General features: G+C 51.5%; 1 protein-coding gene and 1 long non-coding RNA gene across 4 annotated transcripts in view; one reads left to right on the plus strand and one right to left on the minus strand.

Moving 5' to 3' along the window:
• On the minus strand, positions 1–3523 carry NKX2-3 (NK2 homeobox 3). Its single transcript, XM_003363435.4, has 2 exons — positions 2963–3523; positions 1–1452 (listed from the first exon to the last, which is right to left on the minus strand). Exons 1-2 carry the CDS (start codon positions 3330–3332, stop codon positions 704–706), a joined length of 1119 nt encoding a protein of 372 aa, XP_003363483.3. The 5' UTR covers positions 3333–3523; the 3' UTR covers positions 1–703.
• Positions 3524–3704: 181 nt separating this feature from the next.
• The window catches only part of LOC138915748 (uncharacterized), a 68138-nt gene continuing 46119 nt past the window's right edge, over positions 3705–25723 (plus strand). Inside the window, exon 1 of one of the 3 annotated variants that reach the window (XR_011421939.1) lies at positions 3705–5597. This is a non-coding gene — a long non-coding RNA (uncharacterized lncRNA). Of the gene's footprint in view, positions 5598–8316; positions 8939–25723 lie in introns of those variants that run through there. The other 2 variants (XR_011421937.1, XR_011421938.1) reach the window with 2 other exon arrangements.

Genomic DNA, 25723 nt, shown 5'->3' on the forward strand with positions numbered 1-25723 from the left:
TATTATATGTGCTGAATACAGACTACGAAACAGAAAGGAAACCGGGTAACACCTCCGGTGGGCCACCGGGTCTCGGATTTGTTCATTCTCCAACTTTTGATCTCTCTCCGTTGGCTTTTCTCGAAGAGTTCTACTTCCTCTGACAATCCTGAGATCCAGGCCGAGGTATCCGCCGCGGAGGGCAGGCGGTTGGGAAAAGGAAAATCGCCTGTGGAGTGGCGCTCCGGGCCCGCAAAGCAGGCAAAGGGTCGGTAGGGCCTGGGGATTTCTCAAGCCACGACGCCCATTTTTCTCTCCTTCATGCTTTTTTTCGTCTTTGGGTTCTTCGTCAATGCTTCGCGGAGACTGCGGGACCGCCGCAGAGGGAGAGAAGCCCTTCTCGCTCTGGGAGTACCGAGCGGCAGCCAGAGTCCTCCCCTCTCGCACTCCCTTCGAGGCCAGGGTCGGGGCCATCGTCCTCCCCGGCACCCAGCCGGCATTTCTGCCTCAGAGACAGTCTCGGAGACCGGTCCCGGGCATCCTCCTCGCCCCTGAGCCCCCTTCCCCAGGCCTCGTGGGAGCTGCGCTCCGGGGCCCTGGAGAGCGAGACGTGTATATATTTTTTTTAACGAGGGGACCAGGCCCTTGGATCCAGCCTTTCTCGCGCTTCAGTCCCGCGGCGCCAGGATGCGGCGGGGTGGCCGCCGCGTGACTCGCCCGGTTCCTACCAGGCCCGGATGCCCTGCAAGGTGCCTTGCGCGCACGCGGCCCCAGCCGCGGCCCCTTGGTGCAACGGCTGCGCGCCGCCACCGCTGCCGAAGCCGCCCAGGTTGCTCATGTTCACAAAGGGGCTGCCTCCGGCCGCGCCGCAGGCGGGCTGCAGGGCCGAGGCCGCCGCGGAGGCGCCGCCACCCCCGCCGCCCCCGCCGCCGCCGCCGCCTGCTGGGTACGCACAGCCGTAGCTGCCGCTATAGGCCGCGGCGGCGGCGGCGGCAGCGGCGGCGGCAGCGGCGGCGGCAGCCGAGTTCCCATAGCCGTAGGCGGGGAAGCTGTTGTAGGAGTAGGCGCCCGCGCCCACGCTGTAGGGCGCGCCGTAGGGCTGCGCGCCGGGCGTGACGCACGGCTTGCCGTCCCGCACCAGCACCGGCACCGCCACGCGGCGCGGGGGTGGCGGGGGCGCGTGCGCGCCCAGCTCCAGAGACTTGTCCTGCCGTTGTCTCTTGCACTTGTACCTGCGATTCTGGAACCAGATCTTCACCTGTGTGGACGTGAGCTTCAGGCTGCTGGCGAGGTGCTCGCGCTCGGGCGCCGACAGGTACCGCTGCTGCTTGAACCTGCGCTCCAGCTCGAAGACCTGGGCTTGTGAGAAGAGGACCCGGGGCTTCCGGCGGCTGCGTGGCTTCGGCCTCTCGCTCTCCTCCGCCGTCTTACAGTCTCCGGCCGCCTCCAGAGGCTTCTTCAGCTGGCAGGTTTCTGCGGAAGAAGCAAAACAACAGCGTCCCTTAGCTGTTCCCGATCTCACCGCGGCTCCGGTTCCGGAACACTGTGGCCCCTTTTGGTGGCAGCGCGGAGCGTGCGGTAGTAAATGCCTGGACTTTTTGGAAAGTTTGTGGCTCCTGGCGCCGTGGGTCCCTGCGGCAGCCCAAGAACCCTCAGAGACCGTCTGGCCGGTGGAGGCACGTCCCATGGGGAGGGGTAGTTAGTGCACGTTTATTTGGAACTTTGAATCTGCGAGAGGAGAGAAGAGTTTACCCTGCGGCTCTGCGCACTAATGACTATTTTTCAGGATGAAAGTTTGCAACTACATAATAACGACAGTATTTGCAAACTCGTTTGCCTTCCACTCGGTCGCGGGGAGCTAAAGATGTGAGGCGTGTTGGTATCTGGGGGCCGGTGCGCACGAGTTGCGCGAAAATCTTTCTGTTCGGAAATATCTGATTGTACGCTCGTGCATTGCCCAGGGACCATTTTTTTTTTTTTTTGCTTTTAAAAGACCATATGCCCACTGCTAAATGTCTGCGTGACGATGTCTGTGTTACCTTAGAAAAAGAAATTTGATTGACTCGTTCAGACAGTGTCGTGTCGATTTTAGGCCCAGGGGAGCTGTCAGAGCACAGGCCTCGGCTTCCGCCACATCCAACCTCCTCTTGGGGAAAGACGTTCTTTGACTCTTTCCCCTCAGAAACAAACCCTTCCTTGGAGGCTTTATTCAGTTGTCTGATTTTCCTGCCCAATTCAGCTCCCGTCCGATGTGAGCGGCCGGGATCTCAAACTAAGTTCCGCGCGTTTTTCATTCGGCCGGCAGCCCCACAGCCTGGGACACAAAGCAAAACATTACGAATTTTCAAAAAAGGCCGGCGCCTCAGGGGTGTGAGCGCTGCGCTCGCGCGGAATGGAGCGTTGCCACGGACTCTCCCCTCCCGCGCTGCGGGTGCGGTGGATGCCAGGACGCTGAGCTCCAAGCGGAGAAGTGAGGAAACCATCCAGCTGGTGTCTACCAAAGTTCCTGCGTCCTGCGGACGCTGGGGACACAACCTGCTTGGACCGACTTTTCGGAGAAGAGGAAGCGGCTGCCCTGGCCTCGGAGAACTCGTCTCACGCCAGAGGGAAAGTGGAAACGGTTGAGGCTCTTGCCCCTCTCGCTCTTGGGAAGAGCAAAAATACTGAGTTGTCAGGACTCAGCAGCTGAGCCCGAGTTGCTTATCAGCATCAGGGCAGCAATGACTACCTTCCCCTCCCTCAGGGGCTGCATCGCCTCCCCCCTCTGGGGGGAGTAGTTGTCGGGGTCACCCCGTCCTTCCCGCTCCGCCCCGGCTCCCTCCCTCCCAGGCACCTGCGCTTTGCGGAGCCGTCGTTGACCAGGACGAGGCATGACCCCAGCCGAAGGTTAAAGGCAGGGCAGCCGTGCTGGCAAGGTTTGTGGGCTGTTTGCGGGCGCTCCCCTCCAGATGTGTGGGTGCGTTTCCTTTCCCCCTCTACTCACTTTGGCTCCGGTCCCTCACGACCTCGGGCTCCTCTTCGGGTTCCTTAGGCCCGCTGCACGAGTCTCGCAGAACCGTGTGGACATAGCTCTGGGGACAGAGCCCCGAATCCCCGTGGCCATCGGCTGTGGCTAGTGAGTTCAAATAGGACAGTTTCTCGCTCTCTTCTTCCTCGTCCTCCTCCCCTCCGTCCGAAAATTGCGTCCCTTCGGCGGCGGCCAGCATGCAGGGCGCCGAGTGGAAGTGGTGCTCCAAGTCCGCCTGCAAGTGCGCGCCGTGGAAGTGCTGTTGCTGTTGCTGCTGCTGCTGCTCCAGATTCAAAATGTCTTTGACTGAGAAAGGGGTGGAGGTGACCGGGCTTGGTAACATCATCAGGGCCACTTAATTGTCCAGTCCAAATACTCAATAAATCCCGGCGGGGGCGGGGAGGCAGCGCGGCGGCTCCAGCTCTCCTTCTGGACTCCGCCGCTGCTGCCGAGTCGGCCTTTTGACAGACGCGGTCCCGCTCCAGTCTAAATCGCCTCCATTGGCCCGGACCTGGGGGTCTGGGTTTTGTTACAGCCACTGCAGGGACTGGGGCCTGGGCTGAGACGCCTGTGTCCGGGGGTCTTGCGTCACGTTGGGGGCGGTGCTCTGGCCTCGGCCTCCCTCCCCATTGGTTCCGGTTCATGTGGACCACGCCCCCCGCGTCCGCCGAGTTGGGTGCTGCGGCGCTACCAGAAATAGACAAGGACTAGTATAGAGTCGCGAAGTCCAAGTTGCTGCGGGCGAGACTGCACTGCCTCGGGTGCCCGAACGACCGATTCCAGCCCCTCCTGGCCGCACCTTCCCGGTTAGGGCTTGTGTGGGAGGCTTCTTGTCCGCCAACCAAGTGCTGGGAAGGATGACCCAGGAGCGTGGTTTTTCCAGCTGCCGCGGGGGCAGGAAAACTTCCTGGCCTGTAAACACCGGGCGCTGGATCCCGAAGGAGACGGAATGTTTTATATACGTACGGATGGGCGACGTGTCCGTTCCCGCCTTGTTGACTTTGCTCAAGCTGTTCCCTCCACTTGGAACGTCTTCCCTGCCCTTGTCTCCATGAGTCGAAAGCTGTTCTCTAAGGCTCTGCTCAGATAGCACCTTGTCAAGGAAGCGCTCCCTGATCGCCTAGCCGGAAATCATCCCTCCCGCCTTTGAACTTGCACCACGTGTTAGTAAAGGACAGTCGGTTCACTTGTCACTTTCCACCTAGTGCTATAGCTGTATTGCCTACCTGGTCTCCCCGGGTAGACTATAAGCCCCCGTGAGCAAAGTCCCGGTTGCATTTGCCCTTGTAACCGTTGCAGCGGCCGCAGTAAGCAGGTATGTGAGAGACAGGACGAGGGAGTTATTATTGAACTTTGTTGTCTGACAGCTCTTGGTTCGAATCTTGGCCTGGTCAGTGTGTGGCCTTGGGCGTTTCTAAGCCTCAGTTTCTTGGTATACAAAAAAGGAGACAGTAATACCTTTTTCAGGGTTGTTGCCAGGGATAAATGAGGTAGAACATGCCAGGAGCTTAGTTCAGGGCCCTGCTCATGTTAAGTGCTCAATTCATGTCAACTACCGCTATTCTGAATCAGAGGCCAAGCAGTGTTTGTGGACTGCATTGGTGAGGATGTGGCTGGAGTGCCGCACACGCTGGATGGCTTCATAAGGTCTTGAGAACAGGATCTGTCCTCACATGGCAGGTGGCCCCACCGTGGAGGCCGTCTTTTCCGCCTATGGAAATTGGGTGCCTGGGTCTAGGCCCGAACCCCCTGAGGCGTCTTTCTCATTTCTCCAACCCACATGCCTTCTGGCGCCCTCGTGCGGCTCTGGTTGTTTTCTGGGCGAATCTACAGGGTCCCCTGAGATTCTGGACACCCGCGCCAATGGGGATAATGTTCCCGCACAATAGACATTCACCTGCCACCACGTCTAGCCCAATGAGGAGCCGCGGGCGCTGCTGAGAGGCCCACAGAAAGACCCGAGGCGGCACTGGCCTTGAAAAAGTGCGGACCAGTTCCGGCCCCCATCGTGGTGCCCCTCATCCAGCCCTACCCACCCTCAAGCGTTTTTTGGCGGACATGATGGTGGAGCTAGGGGGAACCGGCCTCAGCTGGAAGGGGCGGGTGGAAGGCGCGGGGACTCTGGACAACGCCCCCGGGCGACGGCAGATTCTGGATGGGAGTGGGGGCGAGAATGGAGAGCTGCCGTGCGGGGCCCCGCAACGGCGGGAGGAGTGGGTGCCCAAGGCCGAGGAGAGAAAGAACAGCCGGTCGGGAGGGGGGAGAGGCGGAGCTGTTCAGGAGCGAGCGGAAATGGTGCGGGGAGTCAGCCTCTGGGGCCGCCCGGGGAGCTGGGATGCGGCGCGGGCCACGTGCGCCCGGGAGTACTTAGCGTGGCAGGCGGCCCGCGGGCGGTGGTGGAGACCCTCTGTGGGCAGGGCCTTGTGCTGGGACGACCATCCCTCAGCCGCAGGGGCGCCCGGTGACTTTCAGCTTTGAATTCAGAGACTATTGACGCCCCAGGCGGGGCCAGCGTCTCCAGACCAGGCCACGGGGCTGCAGAGAGAAGAACACGCCTGCTTTTGCCGCGGATCGCGAGCGCTCGGGCGCAAAGACCCAGAGTGAGGTGGGGGTGAGTGCGCGGCACTGCGGGGTGGGAGTCCTTGAGTGTGTGCGTCGTGATGGCAGGCGAACATAAAAGAAGGAAGCTGCCTCCAGTCCCATTCCTCCACTCCCATCCCCAAGGATAGACCGTCGCGGGGAATGTTTCTGCTCCCCTTCCTTCAGTCCCCAATGCTTTTCGCTTCTTTGGGTGATATTCTTGAGTGATTTCAAGATGCAAAAAAAAGACAAGACAATGACAAAAGCTATTGAAAGTCTCTCTCCCCCGTTTGCAACCGAAGCCTGCATCTCCTTGCTACGTTCTCTTGCTTCTCCGCGGCGCTTTGCTCCCAGACCTTCCCTAAACCCATCCCAAGGAGCCCCAGCTTAGAACCCGTGGCCCCGGGGTGCTGGGAACACCAAGACACGCCCACACACCCGCTCCCTGCCGCCGGGAGTCCACCTAGTTGCCTCCTCCCTGAGCACGCAGAATGCTGTCTCCTCCCCACCCGCAGGCCCACGCAGTCCGATCTCCTCCAAACCCGCCGCCAGCACTACCCTGCCAGCTACCCCGCTTGGGCTAGGCCTGAGTGGTTCTGTCCTGCAGCCGCTGACCCGGTTGCTCCTCGGCAGGCCGTCCGGGGACGCAGTTGTGGCCCGCCAGGCTGGAGGCCCGTGAGGATCCGGAGCGTGGGGAGCCCAGGCCAAGGGGCCTAGTGGGCAGTTTCTCTGCCCCATCCCCCTTTTCTCTTCCCATCCCCAGCCATGCTCAGGGCTGATCTAGCGGCGAGAAGCTGTTCTTAGTCTTACGCCCTGAGCAGGCGCTCGGGTCGTAGTTTCTGGCTGCCCTCTCCTAGTAGTTCAAGGCTCGCGTCGGTGGGTCTGCTTCTCCCGAAGCGGAGCTTGCCAGCAGGGATCCCTCCCAGGCTAATCCCGTCTAGATGGCCTGCCTTTCCCGAGCCCACAGCCGCAGCCCGGACGACCCGTGAGCGTGTGCGCCGCCAGCTGCGCGCCGCTGTCCCGGAGGAAAACGCCAGAGCCGTAGTTACACGGCAGCAGCGGTCGGTTCTGGGAGTCACTTATCAGAATGTGGAATCCAGTTCCATCGCGTATCCGGTTACGGGCCCATTCTGGGGCATTTGCATTGTCTTGTTTGAAATGAGGATCTTTGAAATTCTGGAGCTGTGCTCGACTAATAATAGGTTTTCGTTTCGTGGACGGTGTAGCCAATTCCTGCCAGATAAAGTAAATATCGTTGCATCCATGGAAGAGTTGGATTTAATATTGAGTGTATCTGCCTCTATACGCTTTTATCACATTCTACGTTTATGCAAGTTCCCCTTCTCCCATATATGATTAAAGATTAAAGAATCGTAAAATGGTGGCAGATTCTATGAGGGTGAAGTGCTATGTAGGCTATATAGATGCATAAGCGATAAATAAACGTATGCTTTTGTGTTTTTTTGGGAGAAAAGCCATGTGCTAATCATTACAATAAATATATTATCAAATAAAAATGTGATGATTCTTTGAAAACTGTAAAATGTTCCCATAAGTTATTCTCTACACAAAAATTGCTTAATTAATATACATATAAATATAGGCAGATAATCGATCATTTTAGTTATATATGCCACTGCTAATGTTATTACCTTCCAACTATTAAATAGCCATTTAATTATGTAACCATATGTAATTATGTAACCATTTAATTATGCCACAAAAAAAGTTGAAAGTAATCGTGGCTTTCTAATCTAAATGCAGCATCACAGTCAGAACTGACTTTCTATTAAAGCATGGAAAATCATCCTGTGATGAACTCAGCTAGCCAGAACTATATGATAACATTTCAGGTGAATTTTTTTCATTGAACTTTTTCATTTTTTACTCCTCTCCTAGAAATTTCATTTTCAATGACATCTTACAAAGAGGGAAGAAAGAAAAGTTTCCTCTTTAGCGGCAGCACTAAATAGTTTTTATTTTGTTTCTGTTGTTGTTGGTGGTGTGTATGTGTGTATGTTTTGGTTTGGTCTTTAGTTGAGGGATGTTAGAGAGCTATCCAAAATTTTTGAGCAAGCGAGAGACAATAGTGTTTTGTGAGAAGAGTGAATACATTTTCTACTTTTAAAGCAGTGTCAACTAGGTAGGTCAGTCCCAGAAAGCATTAAACTGATTTGGTTTCTTGAGAGGATTTGTTTCCTCATTTTGGTAATTTGTAAAAAGATTTTAACATGGTGTTTTGAGCAATTTAGCTTGTTTTGCATATGTTTGTATAAATGCCAGATTTCCTCAGGTTGTATTTGGAATTGAGTTTTCGAAATAACCCACCGCTTCCCTTCCCTGGGAGAAAACCAGTCCAAGTTCAATAATCCCTGTAGTTCTTTGTAAATTACAGGCCCTTACTGAAGACGTGAGTTTCGATTGCTCAGGGAGGGGACCTTCCACATCTACGTGTATCTGCTCCCTCCAAAAAATTTTAAGATAACAATGTAAATATAGCTTTCATCACCAAAATCAGTTCTATTCTGCCGTTGGAACACACAAGTCAGAAAGGCTAACTTTGTCCAGTGAAAATCAATTCAATATTTTTTCAAACAAAAACGCCTAAGTGAAGGACGCCTGTATGCACACATTTATTTGTACTATTTGCGTGTGCTATTTGGGAGTGCAGCGAGCAGTTTTAACTTGGGGATTAAACTGGAATTCTGGATGCATTCCTTAACTTTTTTTTTTTTTTTTTTTAGCGTGAGTTTAACTTCCTGTAGAGAAATTTCAACGTCTATAGACCTTTTAAAATATAATCTGACTTCAGAAGAGCAGCTGCAGTCTTTGGTGAATTAATTCACTTAAACCAGAAAGCCTGCCTGCTCCGTGCCGGTCTCTGAGCAGTAAGGGTGGGGGTGGGGGAATGTGGTTATCCCGTCCCAGGAAGCAGAGATTCTTGGTGAGTCTTCCTAGTGCGATCTTCTTCTCAACCCTGTCTGCTCTCAACCGCAAGTCCTGGCAGCTCGGCCTCCTCGGACGTAGAAACCTTTCCCCAAATCTCCCTGGGAGCGAATGACTTCAAACCGTTTGAGAACGAAAACACCTTTCTCATTTGGAAACAAACGTTTGCCGCAGTCTTATCGTTTAAGTAACGCCTTATCCCTCCGTCGCTGCGTCCCAGCCTGGAAGTCCTGGTCTGTGGTGGGCACCAGAGAGCGATTCCCAAGGTGCGGCGGGACCTTTGCTCCGTCACTGCGCGACCGGGTCTGCGGGCCTAGCCGTCCACTTGCCTTTGGTTCCCTGAAGCTCCGGGGGCACCCAACAATTACTACTGCCCTGGCGACAGTCCCAGCTTGCCTGACCCTGAGAAGATGTTGCGGGGTGGGGGTAAGTGGTTGCTGGCCTTGCTTGGATCAGCTGGGGGCCGATCTGGAAAGGATCGAGACCCCAGGCCGCCGCGGCGCACCAGGGCGCACAGCCACGGGGACAGAAGGCGTGACGCGCCGGAGGAGCCAGGGCCAGGCCCGCAACCCGGGGCCTCTGGACTTCGCTGGTGTGTCTGGTCGAGGGTTTGGCGGCCTCGCGGGTGCGGGGACTGTGAGGTTGGGAGGCCTCACTGTGCCCTGCCGGCGGTGGGCGCCGCGTCTCCAAGCCCGCGCACTGTGTCCGCGCTGGTTGGGGCCGGGAGTGCGGAGTTTTTTCCCCCGGCGCGACTCTCTCCAGCTGCTGGCTAAGAGCCTGGGGCCCTAGCGACGAGCCCCGGGGAGACCTGGGCTGGGCTTCTGTCCTTGAACCTGCCTGTAGGTTCCCGAACTCCGCTCGACCTCTCGGCACTCCCACCAACCAGAGAGCAGGATCTTGTTACCTCTCGGGGGGTTTGCCGCACCCAGAGACCCGGCAGAGCCTCCAGTCCGGGACCCCAGAACTTCCGTGGCCCTCTTCCTCTGCACCCCCCAGCCAGCCTCTTTCCCCTTTCGGCCCCTTCCTCTTTCACTGGGCCCATCTCTTACTCTCCCACCCGGTCCCTTCCTCACTCTCCCTTTTTCCTCAGTACCCTTCCCCCACCTCCTTTCTCCCTCACCTCCTCCCGGTCTCTCTGGCCTCCTTTCTCCCTCCTTCTCCACTCTTCCCCACCTGTTTCACTCTTCCTTATTTTTTCACTCCCTTTTCCCTTCCCCCTCATCTTATTTCACTCTCCTTTCCCCCTCCTTTCTCACTCCTCCGCTCTGATGCTCTCCTGCTTTTTGTCACTGGACCCTGAGCGGACCGGCTCCTGATTCCTCGACCCTACTCCCCATTCCACCCCTGTGCTTACTGTCCCGGGAGCTGCCCATAAAATGCCCATGCACCCTTGGGCGTGTGATAGGGATGCTCCTCTGCACCCTGCTCCAGCCTGTAGGACCTCTCCCACCTTCCAGCCCCCCAGTTCCCAGCAGCCTGGGCTGTGGGCCCTGACCCGTCTGTGGGGCTCCAGATGGCAGGCTTGGCCACCCTCCCCGTGGAAATCCCCGCTCCAGGCAGATCCTGCAGAGCCTCCGTTTCCTTCTATTGTGGCAGTCCAGAGAGAGTCACAGCGGAGCTGAAGGTGACTGTAAGACCTGGGCCCCCAGGCATCCCTTGAGAGCAGATGGGGGCTCCTAGACCAGGGCTAACCTCCTCCTGGGCCAGGGCCAGGCGACAGCAGACTGGACTGACCTTCCCTTTTCTTTATTTCCTGCCAGCTCCACTTTAGATTAGGGGGCTGTTCAGTCTTAAGATCACCCCAGCTGGCGAGTGTTTCCAAGACTGCTTTACAATGCAGGGGCCAAAGCCAGGGGAGAAGACTGGGGTCTCTGGCTCCCACACCAGCCCAGAGGGAGCAAGGACTGAGCACTCTGTAGTTGTTCCCGGCCCACCAATAATCGCCTTCCTCTTCCTAGTGGCTGGGTATGGGGCCAGTGGAGCCACTGAGTCACTGGCCTCCAGAGAGGAGACAGGGCTCGAGACCTTCTCCCCTGTGAGTCAGGCTCCCTCGCTGCCGGGGAGGCCGCTGGCCGCCCTCTATCCTTTTACCTCCCGTCTGCGACCATGTTTCTGATGTTGATGGCAGTTGCATCACTCTGATAAATATGGGTTTCCAACAGATGGATGTGGACCTGACATATGTTTCTTATGACTGATCTTTCTCCTTGAATGAAAAGGAAGGTGCTTTCCTGTGTGGACACATCAGCATGTGTGTAAATGGATAGGCACGGGGAAGAAGGCACTCAGGACCCCCCATAAATGTAGACTCCACATTAGGGCTCTGCTCTTTCAGAGTGTGGTTATAACGGGAGGGCTGGGCCAACACTCATTCCGAATCCCCCTCCCTCCTTTTTCTCCCATAATAATGTGAATTACTGGTAGTGACATGAGATTTGGAGAGAAATGTTTATATGAACCAAGATGAAAACTTACTTCCATGACTATTAGATGCTCTATTTCCATACAAGCAATTTATGGGATCATTACAATTAGTCTTGTGCAAAGTGGTCCCATAAGGACCTGTCTAAGCTGCAGTCAGAGAAGACGGAATAGATTTTATTACCAGAGTTGTAATGACTGTGTGTGTTCTTGAAAGTAATAAAACCACATTGAAATTATTCTGCAATTTAGACTTTTAAAAACTTCACATCCCCCTACCATTAGTATAGTAGAGAGGGTGGCCTGTGTGTATGTATGTTTACGTATTGTGCCCCCTACTCTGAGCAAACACGGATGTGGGCCCATATGAATGATTTACGCCTCCCACAACCGGTAAGCCAGTGTGTATGTGAATGGATGCGGACGAGCCTCCTGAGCATGCAGGTGTGAGCGTTGGCACCTGTGACACCCTCCTCTGCAGGGAGAGCCCACGGAGTGAGGAGGCTGGGTGTGGGGTGGGGCCTGGGGAAGACGTGGCTTTCTCTAAATCACAGTCACACCTCATCGTGTCTTGGGCCAAAGCATCCACTCGGGAGGGAGTCCGCCAGAGGGGTTTGGAGCCTGGTCCTGCTGCTTTTGTGGTCTCATAACCTTGAGCCAGTCCTTCAACCTCGCTGAGCAGCAGTTCTCTCACCTCTCAAAGGAGATGATGAAGGTGCGGACTTCACAGGCCTGCAGTAAGGATTAAAGAAATGATGGCAGGAAAGCGCTCGCAGAGAAGCCCGCAGGAAACGTTCTTGCGATGGTGACTGAGGGTGGCCGCCCAAGGAGGGGTCTCTGAACCTCTCCTCCTCTGAGCAGAGCTCAGGGGGCACGATTCCCAGGCGCTCCTTTTCCTCACTGGGGGAAAAAGCATTATTTACCTATCAAATTTTGCACTTTTTTCTTTTCTAACTGGTCCCCAAACAGGGAGACTAGGTCTCTTAACCATTTGAGTTTTAGGATATACTCTTGGAACCATCAACAGCCTCCACTCGGCCTCCCCCCCTTCCCACACCCCACCCCCTGAAGCTGAAGTAAACAAATCCCGCACCAGACCGAGCTTCCCGCTCCCACAAATGCATCATTTTTAGCGGCAGTAAACAAATCCCCTAAGCCCATGTCATTGTTATCGTGTTTAGATAAAGATCTGGCCAATTAGTGTCCCAGCTGGAATGTAAATAAATCAGCTGCCCCAGACGCACAGCGGTGGTGGGCGTCCATCTCCCACCCCAGCCTCCACATTAAGGTCCAGCATTCCTCCTTCTCTCCTTTTCCTTCTGGTATGAGGGACAACCTCTGGCCTTGGGATTTACGTGGTCTCTAATCTCTGTCCCAGATCTGCTGTGTGACTTCAGGCAGGTCACTTACCCTCTCTGAGCCTGTTTCCTTTTCCATAAAGAGGAGTTGATGATGACTACATCTCAGGGTTGGGAGTGAGCAGCAGTAATAGCAGAAATAATATGGCTGATGATAAAAATAATACTCCCACCAGCAATGGTCATATAGATAACATTAGCTACCATTCATGGCTTTCCTATAAGCACAGAATGGCTCAGTGATTAAGTGCCTCCCCACTCCCGAACTCCCACATAAACTGTGAGACGGTGGGCAAGCGGCCTCTGTAGGGCTGGGGGACTGCTGTGTATGAAGATCTGAGAACAGCACCTGTGTTGTAAACCCTCGCTGCCTCCACCATTGTTACTGTTTCTGCTCCTTGCAGTAGCTCTTGTCTATGGCCCTGTTCATGTAACCATTTGACAGAGGAGGAAACTGAAGCTCGGAGAGGTGAAGTAACTCGCCCAAGGTTAAGTTCCTTGCCTTCCACGTTCCTCTCCCTCTCTTCGCTCCTCTCCCTCCCGGGGCAGCCCCAGCTTTACCAGGCTGAGCAGGAGCGCAAGACCTGCCTGCCGGGGCACTGTTCTCTCTGCTTTTGCGAATTCCTGCTCGGTCCTCGACAGCCCTCCCCCCACCCCCAGTCTTCCTGGAGGGCCCAGGCGGTAGTCCACAGCCCCCGCGAAGAATGTGCCCGGGCGGTGGGATTGCCTGGAAGCTGCCTTGAAGATAAACACGGCTGGGCGGTGGGGCGGAGCTGGTGGAGCCCCCTCCCCTCCTCTCCCTACCGGCACCCCCCTCGGAGCTGCTTCCTTTCTCCCCATCTCCGTCCTTCTTTGCTTTCTCTTCAAAAAGAAGAGGGGCTGCCAGCTCTGTGCTCTGTCTTCTGAGGCGCCTGCCACGGAGGTAATATTAATCATGATAAACTTCCCACGTGATAATAAAGCGTTACCCATACATGATCGTTACAACATCCCTATGAGATTATTTCTCCTCTCCCCGCAATTTAGAGCCGTGGAAATTGAGGCCCGCAGAAATGAAATGACTTGTCTAAGGTCACAGAGCAGGTAGGCGGTGGATGCAGGACCACCAGGCCGGTGCGCTGGACACTGCCGCCCCACCCCCCGGGTGGGCTGGAGAGAAAGTCCTGCCCCAGCCCGACTCCAGGAACCAGGACCCCAAGGCCACCTGCTCCCAGGGAGATCTTTCTGTGGGAGGCCCCTGAGCTGATCCGCTAGTTCGGAGGCCTTGCTCTGGGAGCAGCGTCTGCAGCCCCAGCTCGGAGCAGCCCGTCGGGCCCCTGGGAGCGCCGCGAGCCCAGCTGCGGCTCCCTGGGAACTGGCCCAGGGGTGGTGGCTCCCCTCCCCCCTGTCCTGACCTCTCAGGCCACTGTGCCCACGCCCTTTGCAGAAGAAGGAACTTCCCTCTGGAAACCAAACCCCCGCAGCCCGGCGGGGCCGGGGACGCGCTGGAGCCAGGCTCCAGACCCTGGAAACCCGGCCCGTCGGAATCTGAGCAAGTGCTGTACCTCGGTGTGCACCGCGCGCTTCCTGGAGCAGAGTGGTGGGTTCAAATCCTGTCTCCACTCTGTCTCCGGGCGAGTTCCTTAATTCGGAGCCCCGTTTTTCCGATTTGTGGCACCGGGAATACTGAGAGTACCTACCTCCTGGGTCGCTCTGAGGATTAAAGAGATTACTTCTGTGAAGCACTTAGTGCGGTACCTGGCACAGTAAACGCTCAATAACTGCTAGATTGTTATCGTTAACCCGGGGCCCGGTGGAGGCTGACTTTTCCGTTTCTGGGTGTGAGCTGCGTCCCTGTGCGCAGCGAGGCTGCGGATGGCGCCGGGCCGCACCCGCGGGCTACGGCTGGACACTTGGGCGCGCGAAGTTTTGGAGAAGAGCCGGGTTAGTCCGGGTCCGCTGTGTTGGGGGCCGGGCTTAGGCGATCACCGCGGCTCTGCGTCCTGGGCGTGCGCGTCTGTCCCGAGCCGCGTGCGTGTCGAGGCCTGTGCGTGTCAGGAGCCGGTCCCCGTTGACGCGCCCGCGGGGACCTCACCTGCTCTGGATTTAGATTTCGGCCGGGCCAAGAACCTCTGGTTTACCTGACGGATGCGTGGTGTCCACGATGTGTACACAAACCCGAGCGAGGCTGGAGTCCCCCGTGCTCGGCCTCTGGCTCATCGAACAATTTGCGCTATTAATGGTTATTTTATTTATATCGTTAGAATTGTCCCCCCCGGGTCTGTTTACACCAACGTCTGGCCGTCCAGGCCGCAGTGTTTGGACAGGGGATTACGCTAATGGATGGCGAGCTGGGAGGAGGGAAGGAGGCGCTGCTGGAAACTGGGCTCCGGGCTGCCACGCGGGGTGGGCCTCGAGGGAAGCGGAGCAGGCCTCTTCTGGGCTCGACATCTGACCTTAGGAGGGAAGGAAACGTGTCTGCTCGCGATAGGAAGCTTCGGGGCCTCGGGAGGGGTGGAGGCTGGAGGTGCCTGCTCCCGGGGCGGCCCCTACCTCGCTTCTCTCAAGGCCTTTCAGAACTCAGAACTCGAGGTCGTCCCGCTTGGGTGCGCACACGTCAACAAGTAAACAAGATCTGGAGCTACCAGGATGGCGGCCTCTTTGATTCCCCCGTCGGTGGCTGCCAGCTCCGTGCTTCGGCCTCCAAATCCGGATTATGGCTGAGCCCCGGGCGCCCGGCGGCCGGTGGGGTTAGACGCGCCTTCAAAGGGCGGCCGCCCAGCGGGCACGCTGCTCCGCAAATCGGGGAGGCCCCACAGCACCCAGCCCTAGGTGCGCACCCCACGCCCACCTAGCACTTGGGAGCAAAACTCGGCCTGCGCACCCGGCGCACGCAGTGGAAAGGCCCGTCCGCTGGCACCCGGGGCCAAGGAGGTTTTCTGGGATTTTTGGCAGCCTTCAGCTTCAAAAGACCTAGGCCTGGAATTCCTGGATTTGGAGCCAAGCATCTTTGCTACAGGGCTGGGGCTGATGCATAAAAATATCTAACATTTAATTAGCGTTTACTATGTGCCAGACACCATGCCAAGCATTTTTGCTCTCCACCACAATCCTTGGGACTATTATCCCATTTTACAGAAGAGGACACAAGAGGCTTCAGTAGCTGGGGCAAGGTCTCTGACGGCTGGTGTCAGAGCCAGAACTCTAGCCGTGCAGTCTGGCTACAGTACTGGGGCGGTGGTTCTCAAGTTTTGGGGTTTGAGCACCCGTTTGGGACCCTGATGTAAGCTATGGACCCCCTCCCCAGAAGAATGCTCATGGGCACGTGCAACCCTTTCTCAACAATTTTAGGGTCTTCATCGAGTCCCGTAGGTCGGGCCAAGGACTTCTGAGTAATAGTTTTGACTTTACAGGTTATACAAAGTGCATTTGATTTAATTTGTTAATTTTGAACATAGATTAGGAAGGTAGTACTTTTAATATCCGTTTTATAACTAAAGATTCCTGAAGCTCAGAGAGGTAAAGTCACTTGCTCAAGATCACACAGCTGGTAAATGTGGAGTTGGGCTCTCAGGTCTTTGGACTCTAGAGTCTTGGTGCGCACCACTTCTCCACTCTCCCCCACTATGAAGTTTTCCTTTTCCTTCCCTCTTAGCTCTCGCTTTCTCTTGGGGGGGAGTGGTAAAGGGGCGCGCAAGTGGGGCCATTCCTCCAGAGGATCTGGGTTATTCTTGGGGGCCTCTGCGAGGTGCTCTGCTGCTCTGCTGGCGGGGGCGCAGCGCCAGGACCCGGTTGCCCTTGCTCTGTGGGCCGCGCTGCCAGGACGCGCGCTCCGGTAAACGGTTTATCTAAAGACAACTTCTGTTTCTCGTTCGCTGTCGGGAGTTGCCCTGTAGCCGGCAATGAAAAATGCGCCTTTTCCCGAGACTCTGGCGCTGGTGATTTATGTGGGAACCGTCCTCACCCGCGAGGCCTGGGCTGCTCAGCCGGGCCTAGGGGGTGGAGGGCGGGGGCAGGCCTGGAAGAGAACCTGGTGCCCCGGCCCTTCCAGCGCCCGCTTTTACGGCGCCCCCCTCCACCCCTACCTCCAGGACATTTTACAGCCGCTCCCCCAGGAAGCTGAGCGCTTTATCGCGGTAAAGTAAACACCATTATCCCAGGTCCATTAACACGGAGATTTTGGCGTTGTAAATAGACCCCGAGAGGGAAAAGAGCAGCCCCCTCGAGCTCCCTTGTAAAACCGAGAAGGTTCTCCAAGATTTATGGCCGTTGATTGGCCCCCCAACCTTCTAAAAAATCTCAGTCTTCACCAAAGCCAGAAGGTAGGGCATTCCCCCCAGCCTAGAAATCCCGCCCCTGGTGTTAAGACTGCGAGGGTGAGGAGTCCCCAGGACGCGTCTAGCCTGGTCATTAATTTTCTTTAAGTCACAAGCCCAGGAATGCTGATTCTTTTCCGGCTGTGGATGCATAGATAAACTCTGCAGCTCCCCAGGAGCTCTTAACAGGGAGCAACCAGTGTAGACGGTGCCAAGGGCCGGGATACTTGTGTTCCAGGCGTCTTCTTCATTTGTAAACTGGATAATGCTTTCAGCAGCTACTTAGGAGTCTATAAAGCACAGGAGACTTGCAGTTGATGGGTGCTGCCAGAGCACGGTCTCCCAGGGCAGTCATTTCACCAGCTTGCACGGCCTTGCATTTGCCTCTCTTTCCAAAAGGATATCCGCATCTTATTTACTCTTGGGCCAGCCTAGATATGAAATCAGGGAAGGATGGTGGTACCGGCACACGACAGACTAGACGGTCCTAGCTCGCTCTCTCTCTGCCTTTCTGTTTCTGATGAGTATCCAGTGACCTGTTCCGGGAAGTTTCTGTTCATCTGGATTGTGGTTTTCTTATCCCCTCAAGTCAATATTTCTATCAAACAGTGGATTTTGACCTAGGAAAGGCGGCTCAGTTTGATTGAGAAAACAAAGGGACAAGTTCTCTAGGCCAAAGGAAGCTTCAGGAGCGCCCAGCCTCTCCTAACCCTTGCCAAGGTCGCTTTCAGGACACAGTCCATGCCCGCTTGACCTGCTCCTTCTTTAGCCCTGAGAATTTAGTAATTCTTGTGGGATCCTCCATCTGGCTGAAGGGTTGGCCTTCGGGGAGGGGCAATAGAGAAAAAACAGAGAGCAGAAGTGTGCCAAAAATTGTTCTGGTCCTTTGGCATAACTGCCTCTACCTAGAGCACGGACTTTTAATCTTTGTTTTTTTTTGGTACCAAAGATCCCTTAGACAACTTTGACAGTTTGGTGAAGCCTATGGACCCTCTCCCAGAATGCTTTTAAATGCATAAAATAAAATGCATACAATGACATTGAGAAACAGTTATCAAAATCTTTTTAAAAATAGTAGTGTAGTAATATATATGCTTCTTTATTAATTGATTAAATAACAAAATCTAGTGGCAGTTCTAAGGACAACCATAATTTCAAAGTAGTGATGAATGTGAATGGGACTTCATGGTATCTACAGCATCAGTAGTGTTCTATGACAATATCAGTGATTCCTATGGGTGACAAAGTTGTAGGTTACTACTAATACTACTGGGTTTGTTGCCTACATTTAATAATTAAGGAAATGCTAACTTACACTTAGAACTAATAAAAATAAAGATGTATTTTTCCCCTTCACATTTATGGACACCCCCTGAATTCTACGCTCAGGTTCCTTGGCAATCCATAAATGGCCAGGTTAAGAACCACTGGTCAAGGGTCAAAATCTAGACCACTTCATCTCAAAGAGTGGTCTTCCCATCACCTGCATCAGAATCTTCTAGAGGTGTTCCTTAGAAAATTCTAGGGCCCCCTCTGAGATCTACTGTATGAGTTGACGCAGAAAACTGCATTTTAAACTTAATTTTCAGAGGATTGTTTTCACACAAAGTGTGAGAATGGCTGTATCTGGACCTCACTGATTAGCATCAGCACTTCGGCTGGCTGCTTGGATGGTGAAAGAAGATTCCTTTGGAGAGCTGGGGAGTAGGGTGGGAAAGCAGGGATTCTGGGCAGAAGCTCTTCTGTGGACACTGCTTTGAGGTGGTGCAGGTGAACTTGGTGGGCACAGCAAGCTAGGGCATGGGAGAACACCAGGGAAGGAAGCTGGAACGGGACATTTTGGTGAAGGGTCCCAACATGTTGGCAGAGGCACTGGAAAAACTTCAGAAATTAATCGGTCCCCATCCCCACCTTGATCCTGTATCTTACACGTAAGAAGAGAAATTTGCCAAAGGCCATATTGCTAGTGACAGAGGTGGGTCTGTAGTCCACTATCCTGAAATGCCACGTTTAGTCCTCACACTTGCTGGTGGTGAGTTCAGGGCATAACACACGGTCATTGGCGAGCCCCGTCCCTATGGCCCTATATAGACTTCTCCATCAGCTCTCTGCACTGGCTTCCTTTTTGCTTTCAGGTGCCCCTGAAATTCTGAGTTCCTTTACAGAGTCTTCCCATGTTGGTACCTTTAGAGCTTTCATTCATTCACTCACTCACTCATTCGTTCATTCAATGAATGCCATGCCCAGGCCTTGTCCTAGATGCTATGAAAGATACAGAAATGAGTAAAGAGATGATCAGTACCCTTAAGGAATTTTCACTGATACCCTGTCTCGTCACTACCAATATTAAATAACCCTGATAAGCATCAAACCTCTTTTGACCCAGGCCTGATCTGATGTTTGTGCAATCACCAAAGGCCAAAGAAGTCTTGTTGGAAGGGAAGCAGAGCTTGTAGCATAGTGATTAGTTGGGACTGTCTTTTCTATTGTAAAAGGTAACCAGTTAGACCATGAGCTTTGAAGAGCATCATTACAATGTTAAAGTGTTGAACAAAGTGGAGCTTGTTGCAAATGTAAGAAATGTGCAAGATACAGCCAACATGATGCTTGAGGACAGTTATGAAATTGCTGGCCCCAAATCAAGCAAGTGATGATAATTGACAGTGCAGAGTAAACACAGCTCTAACTAATAAATTTTCGCTTGGCATGAGTTTCAGTGCTTTTGCTTCTCTTTGTATTCTCCTGTGTGTCTTCTTGAGGGTCTTAGATCACTCTCATAGATAGCAGGTCAGTCTGCGTGCAGAATTCAGAGTTTAATAAAAACACAGAAGAATAGAAAGGGAGTAGGGTCTAGAGTCATAAGATTTGAGTTCCAGTTCTGTTTCTGTCACTTAAGAACTTTGTGACTTGGGCAAATAAGTTGAGTTTGAGTTTTCTCTTTGGTAAAAATGAGTAATAGCAATGCCTGTTTCATAAAATTGTCAGAGAGAGTGAGACAATGTATGATAAAAGTGCTTTGTAAACCGAAGTCACTATACAGTGTGAGTAGTTATTATATGTTTTTGGAGCCAGATAGACCTGGATTCCAAGCCTGGCAGGAACCACTTACTTGCCATTTGTGTAAGTTATTTAACTTTCTGAGCTTCAGTTTCCTTATCCATAAAATGAGACTAATAATACCTATTTCTTTGGATCATTGTTCTAAGATTTATTTATTTATTTTTTCTGCTTTATCTTCCCAAACCCCCCTGATACATAGTTGTGTATCTTAGTTGTAGGTCCTTCTAGTTGTGGGATGTGGGACGCCGCCTCAACGTGGCCTGACAAGCGGTGCCATGTCCACACCCAGGATTTGAACCCTGGGCCGCCGCAGCGGAGCGCGCGAACTTAACCACTTGGCCACGGAGCCAGCCCCTGTTCTAAGATTTAAATAAGAGCATGTATGTAAAAGAGTGTCTACCACATTCTAAGACAGCCCACAGCCATTTCTAGGTTGTCGATGTTGGAATGGCAGTGACTGTGTCCCATTTATCCTTGTGTCCTTAGAACATGGCAGAGAGTGCTGCACATAGTAGACTTAATTTTGGTTGAATGAATGATGAAGGAAGCTTTGTATATGTGTCACCAGGCATAGCATAATCTATACTTAGGCAAAATCCTCATTGGCCAAGCAGAGCTACTCCTGGGTCAATTTCAACTTCAATTTTACCCCCATGGGCCCATTGCATTCACCCCCCTCCTTGGAGGAAGATGGGGTCATGATGCGCCCCAGAGAGTCAGTAGCAGCCAAGGGCTGCAGTTCACGGCTTGGGAAAAAGAAACAAGTTTCTAAATTGCCGTTCATCAATCAAGCAATCAATCAACAAATGTTTATTGAGCTACTACTATGTATCACACACTGTTCTAGGTGCTGGGGATTCAGTGATAAACAAGACAGGCAAGATTTCTGTCATGGGTGCCATTAGCCAGTGCAAAGAGTGACACCTAGAGTTTCTGTTTCTTTTCTTGTTTTCTTTTTGAGATGAGTGGGTTTGAAAATCTGAAGGTGGAAGCCCGGCGGAAGTTGCTGCAGTGACTGAGGCTGGGAAGGTGGTCTCTGAGGAATTCAAGGGTGTGCAAAGGACTGGAGAATCAAGCACAGCATAGTAACATGCGCTAGTCAATAAAGACACAGTTGACAGAGGGAGAAAGAGGAAGACGGAGAGAGAGCAGGAGGTTGGTGGGGGAGAAATAGAATTAGTTTTCTATCGCTGTTATAACAAATTACTGCAAGCTTAGTAATTTAAAACAACACAAATGTATTATCTTACAGTTGTATAGGTCAGAAACCTGACATGGGTCTCACTGGGCTAAAATCAAAGTGTTAGCCTTTCTGGAAGCTTCTAGAGCTTCTAGAGAATCCATTTCCTTGCCTTTTTGCAGCTTCTGGAGGCTGCTCACCTCCTTGGTTAATAGCACCCTTCCTCCTTCTTCAAAGCCAGCAGTGACAGGCTAAGCTCTTCTCAGCTGCCACCTCGCTGGTTCTCCCTCTGACCATTCTTCTGTAGTCAAGTCTTTCTCTGGCCACAGTTGGGAAACGTTCTCTGCTATTAAGGATTCATGTGACTAGGTTGGGTTCATGCAGATAATCCAGGATAATCTCCCCACATCAAGGTCTATATCCTTAATCACAGTGCAAATCTGTCGTGTAAGGTAACATATTCACAGGCTCCGGGGAATAGGGCAAGGACAGCTTTGGAGACCATTATTCTGCCTACCAGAGAAAGAGAGAGAAGAGAGGAGAGAGGAAGGGAAAAGGGGAGAAAGAGGGGAGAGGGAGGAGAGAGAGAGAAGAGAAGAGAGGAAGAGAGAGAAATATATGCCTAGTGTCTTTCCCAGAAAAATGGACTTCCAGTAATGAAACAATTAAGAATGCAGCTAGGGGCTGGCCCGTGGCTGAGTGGTTAAGTTTGTGCACTCTGCATTGGCGGCCCAGGGTTTCGCCGGTTCGAATCCTGGGTGCAGACATGGCACCACTCATCAGGCCACGCTGAGGCAGTGTCCCACATGCCACAAATAGAAGGACCCACAACTGAAAAAAAAAAAGATGCACAACTATGTACCGAGGTGCTTTGGCGAGAAAAAGGAAAAAAAAAAAAGAATGCAGCTAAAGTTCAACATTTTCTAGTAAATTATATTTTACTTTTTGCTGCACATTCAGCAGCTGTAGCCATAACATGACACTCAAAGCACAAGCTAGTGCTATTAACTTCTGCTTCGTCTTCTCGTCCAGGAGTCCCTGCTATATGCAAGCTATCTTCGAGTGTGCAGGCGATCAACTCCCTGTTAATTACACTTTATCTTTGTCATATTTCCATGTTTCCATCTGATGCAAGATGAGCCCTTGGGCAAAGTTGTGGGAGAGCTGACATTTGTCTTTTGTGCTACTCTGTCTTTGCCACTAAACAGACCCCTCTGCTTAAAAGGACATACACAACTATCTGAGGATTTTTTTTTTTAACTTTTTTAAGGTGTATGGCAAAAGACTGGATGGGAGTACTCTGAAATGGCAGTATTTGTTAGGTGGTAAAATTATGGATTTTTCTTATTTCCCTTTGAAACATTACCCACTGTTCTTTTGTATTTATCAATAAAAATATCTGTTCACAAGTGTTAACCATTTGCTGGAGACCTAGTTTTGCAACATGGAACTGAGAAGTGGTGATCAAGATTTGCATTTCCTACTTTTATTTCTGAGGAGGCAGCCTTGCCCAGAAGAGAGGACTACAAGACTCAGCTAGATCTGGGTTGGAGTCCTAATTCCTCCATATACACCCTGGTTGACCTGGGGCAAGTGACTCAGTTTCTTCAGATGTAAAATGAGGAAACTAAATAGCTTTTGTCTCCTAGTGTTTCTGTGAGATTAAATCACAGATGCCCGCAAACTGCTCAGTCTGGTGTCTGGCACGTAATAGGCCCTCAATAAACACAAATTGTTATTTTTAGAGCTCAAATATTCCTTAATCCAGCCCTCAAAGCAAATAGCAAATCTGTTATCAGGGACAGCAGGGGTGGTCATGTTCCCAATTTCTGAATGTGGCAATTATGGACAAACAGAATGTGTTTTTATTTGAGAACCTTCAATTTAGGTGAAAGCCCATAAGTGACTTAATTATATAGACAAACACTATTGGTAATGCAAGATATTAAGACAAAGAATAAAAAAGCAGTCTTCAAATTTATTTTCTTATTACTTATGGAGCACTTAGTATTTTCCAGGTCCCATAGAGATGGGTCTCTGTTTCCAAGAATTTACAGTGTACCAGGGGAGAAAAGAAATGAACACAAATAGCTATACAAAAAGGCGGAATACATAGCAAGAACCCTGGAAGGTTCAAGAAGGAGGTTTTCCTGGAGAATAGACAGGGGAGAATTCATGGAAGAGGTGGGCTTTGAGCTGGGCCTCGAAGAAGGGTGGGGTTTTGACAGAGTAATGCGGTGGTGGGAGTCATTCTGTGGTCATTCTGGACTGCCCTGCAAGCGTTTTCAGACACAAGCCTCCACTAGCACAAAGATTCAGTCCATGTTATTCCCAAGAGCTATGCTCTTTGAAACAGGGAAAAGTTTCAATGCAATGTTACGATGGTTCCTAAAATGATCAACATGCAACAAATTTAGTAACACAAGATGCTTGTTAAACAGTCTCTCAAAAAAGGCACATATCAAAAATATATGCACAGTATGTTTTCAATTATGTAAAATGCACAGAATAAAGATGACAGGAAATACTTAAAAATGTTAACACTTATTGTGTCTAGGTGTTGGGATTATGGATTTTTTTCTTCTAAATAGTTATTTTGTGTGTGTGTGTACTAAACACCCAGAAAAGAATGTATACAACACATATGTTCAGTTTCAATATCAACAACAACAATAACATAAACACTTATGAATTCACCACCCAGGTAAAGAAATAAAACATTGCTGGTACTTAGAAGTCCCTTGTGTGACCCTCCGTACTTATATGCCTTCCTTTACACCCAGACATTATCGTTAACTATTTCATTAGAGTTTTTCAGCCTATGTGTGTTCCTTAAACACCATATTGCTTAATTTGGGGGGAAAAACTGAGTGTCAAACACAAATTTAGCTGTGTGAGGAAAGGACAATATTGTCGCTATTAGATGAAGGCTTCTAGAAGGAGGAGAGGTGAACAGAGTCTCCGGGTGATAGTCCTACCGTGGCATTCCTGAGAGTTTGCCTGAACCCTCTGGGAGAAGTCAACAGACAAGACCTTAAATAAGTTTTGAAGTCTAGGACTCTGGAACCAGGGAATTTAGAAGGGCTATAGTATGGGACAGAGACTGGATGTCCAATAATAGATATATGGCCAGAGGGAGTGGCTGCTCTGTATGTTTTGCTTCTAAGCACCTGTAGACTCCCTCTAACTCTCAAGAGTAGATCCAAGAAGACCTCTCTGGAGTGAAATGAATGTCTTCACCTGGCCCATTACCTGGCATGGAAGGGGGAGCTAGGATTAGATCCACACATGGTGAGGGCAAGCAAGTATAGATAAGAGTCTGGGGCAGGCTCTCCAGGGCACTCTGTCCTCAGTTTAAGAAGATGGTATAATGGCGGAGGAAATCCTGGTGATGACAATGCTAATAATGTCTGGTCCTTGAGTCTTACCGCTCCAGTCTGAACTGGCTGTCCTCCTCGGTGGGGGCAAAGTGCTCTCTTGGGATCTCCATCACTCTCTTAGGGACTCCCTCCAGCCTCTCCTAGGCTGGCTTATTGGTTTCCTGTTCCCCGTTCTCTTCATGGTTATTGCTTTATTTTGTAGGAGCACTACTTCCAAAAGCTTTTTGAAAAAGGAAGGGTACATGAGAGGTCAATAGTTTAAGACCTTGAACATCTTAAAACGACTTTTATTCTACCTTCGTGTTTGTTGATAGTCTGGTTCTAGAATTCTTGTTTGGGAAATAATTTTCCTTCAGAATTTGAAAAACATTGCTCCGTTGTCTTCTGCTTCCTTGTTAGCGTTGAGAAGTCCCAATCCTCTCTAAATCATCTGTCTTTTCTCTCTTGAAACTTGTAGAAACTTTTCATTTTCCTCAATGTTGTGAAATTCCACAATTATGTGCCTTATTATGGGTCTATTTTCATCCATTGTGTTAAGCACTCAGTAGACCCTTTCAGTCTATCAATTCAGTCCTTCAGTTTGGGAAATTTTCTTGGATCATTTCATTAATTTTTATCCCTTCCATTTTCTTTTCTCTCTCTCTCTCTCCTTCTTCTTCTTCTTTTTTTTCTTGCTGGGGAAGATTGGACCTGAGCTAACACCTGTTGCCAAACTTCCTCTTTTCTGCTTGAGGAAAAGTGGCCCTGAACTAACATCTGTGCCACTCTTCCTCTATTTTGTATGTGGGATGCCCCCACAGTGTGGCTTGACGAGTGGTGTGTAGGTCGGTGCCTGGGATCCAACCTTGTGAACCCCGGGCTGCTGAAGTGGAGTGTGCAAACTTAACCACTATGCTGCCGGGCCAGCCCCTCTCTCTCTTCTATTATTTGGATATTGGATCCTTTGGACTGATCCTCTATTTTTCTCTTCATTCCTCCTTCTCACCTCTTTGACTTTTTGCTCAACTAGGAGACTTCCTCAATGGTATCCTCCTCCTCAATAAGAGCTTTTCATTCTTGCCTTATTGTTTCTAATTCTCCAGAGCTCCTTTTAATTTTGTCCTCTGAATGTCAGTTCATTGAAACACACATCCTACTCTTGTGTCATGATTGCAATATCTTCTCTTATTTCTTTGAAGCTAATGTTGATAATTTTCAGGGGTTTTGTTTTCTTCTCTGCATAATTGCTGTTTCTTCCGTTACATTTTTTCTGTTTGTTGTCATTGTTGTTGTTGTTAGGTTTTACTTTTGCATTTCATGATAATGGCTTTCCTCAGCTATCTGGTCATACTTGAATGTCTGGTTGTGATTAAGAGTGGGCACCTAAAATGCTGATCGGACCTTCCGAGAGCAGGAGTGGGGCTTTGGACTCTGAGCTCCACTTTATGGTGATTTGGGTGAGTTGCTTTTTGCAGAACTGCTGATGACAGGGTCTTTAGGTATTTCCTTTGGGCTCGTCAAATTCTCAGGCAAGAACT

Source organism: Equus caballus, chromosome 1 (assembly GCF_041296265.1).
Source record: "Equus caballus isolate H_3958 breed thoroughbred chromosome 1, TB-T2T, whole genome shotgun sequence".
NCBI classification, from domain to species: domain Eukaryota; kingdom Metazoa; phylum Chordata; class Mammalia; order Perissodactyla; family Equidae; genus Equus; species Equus caballus.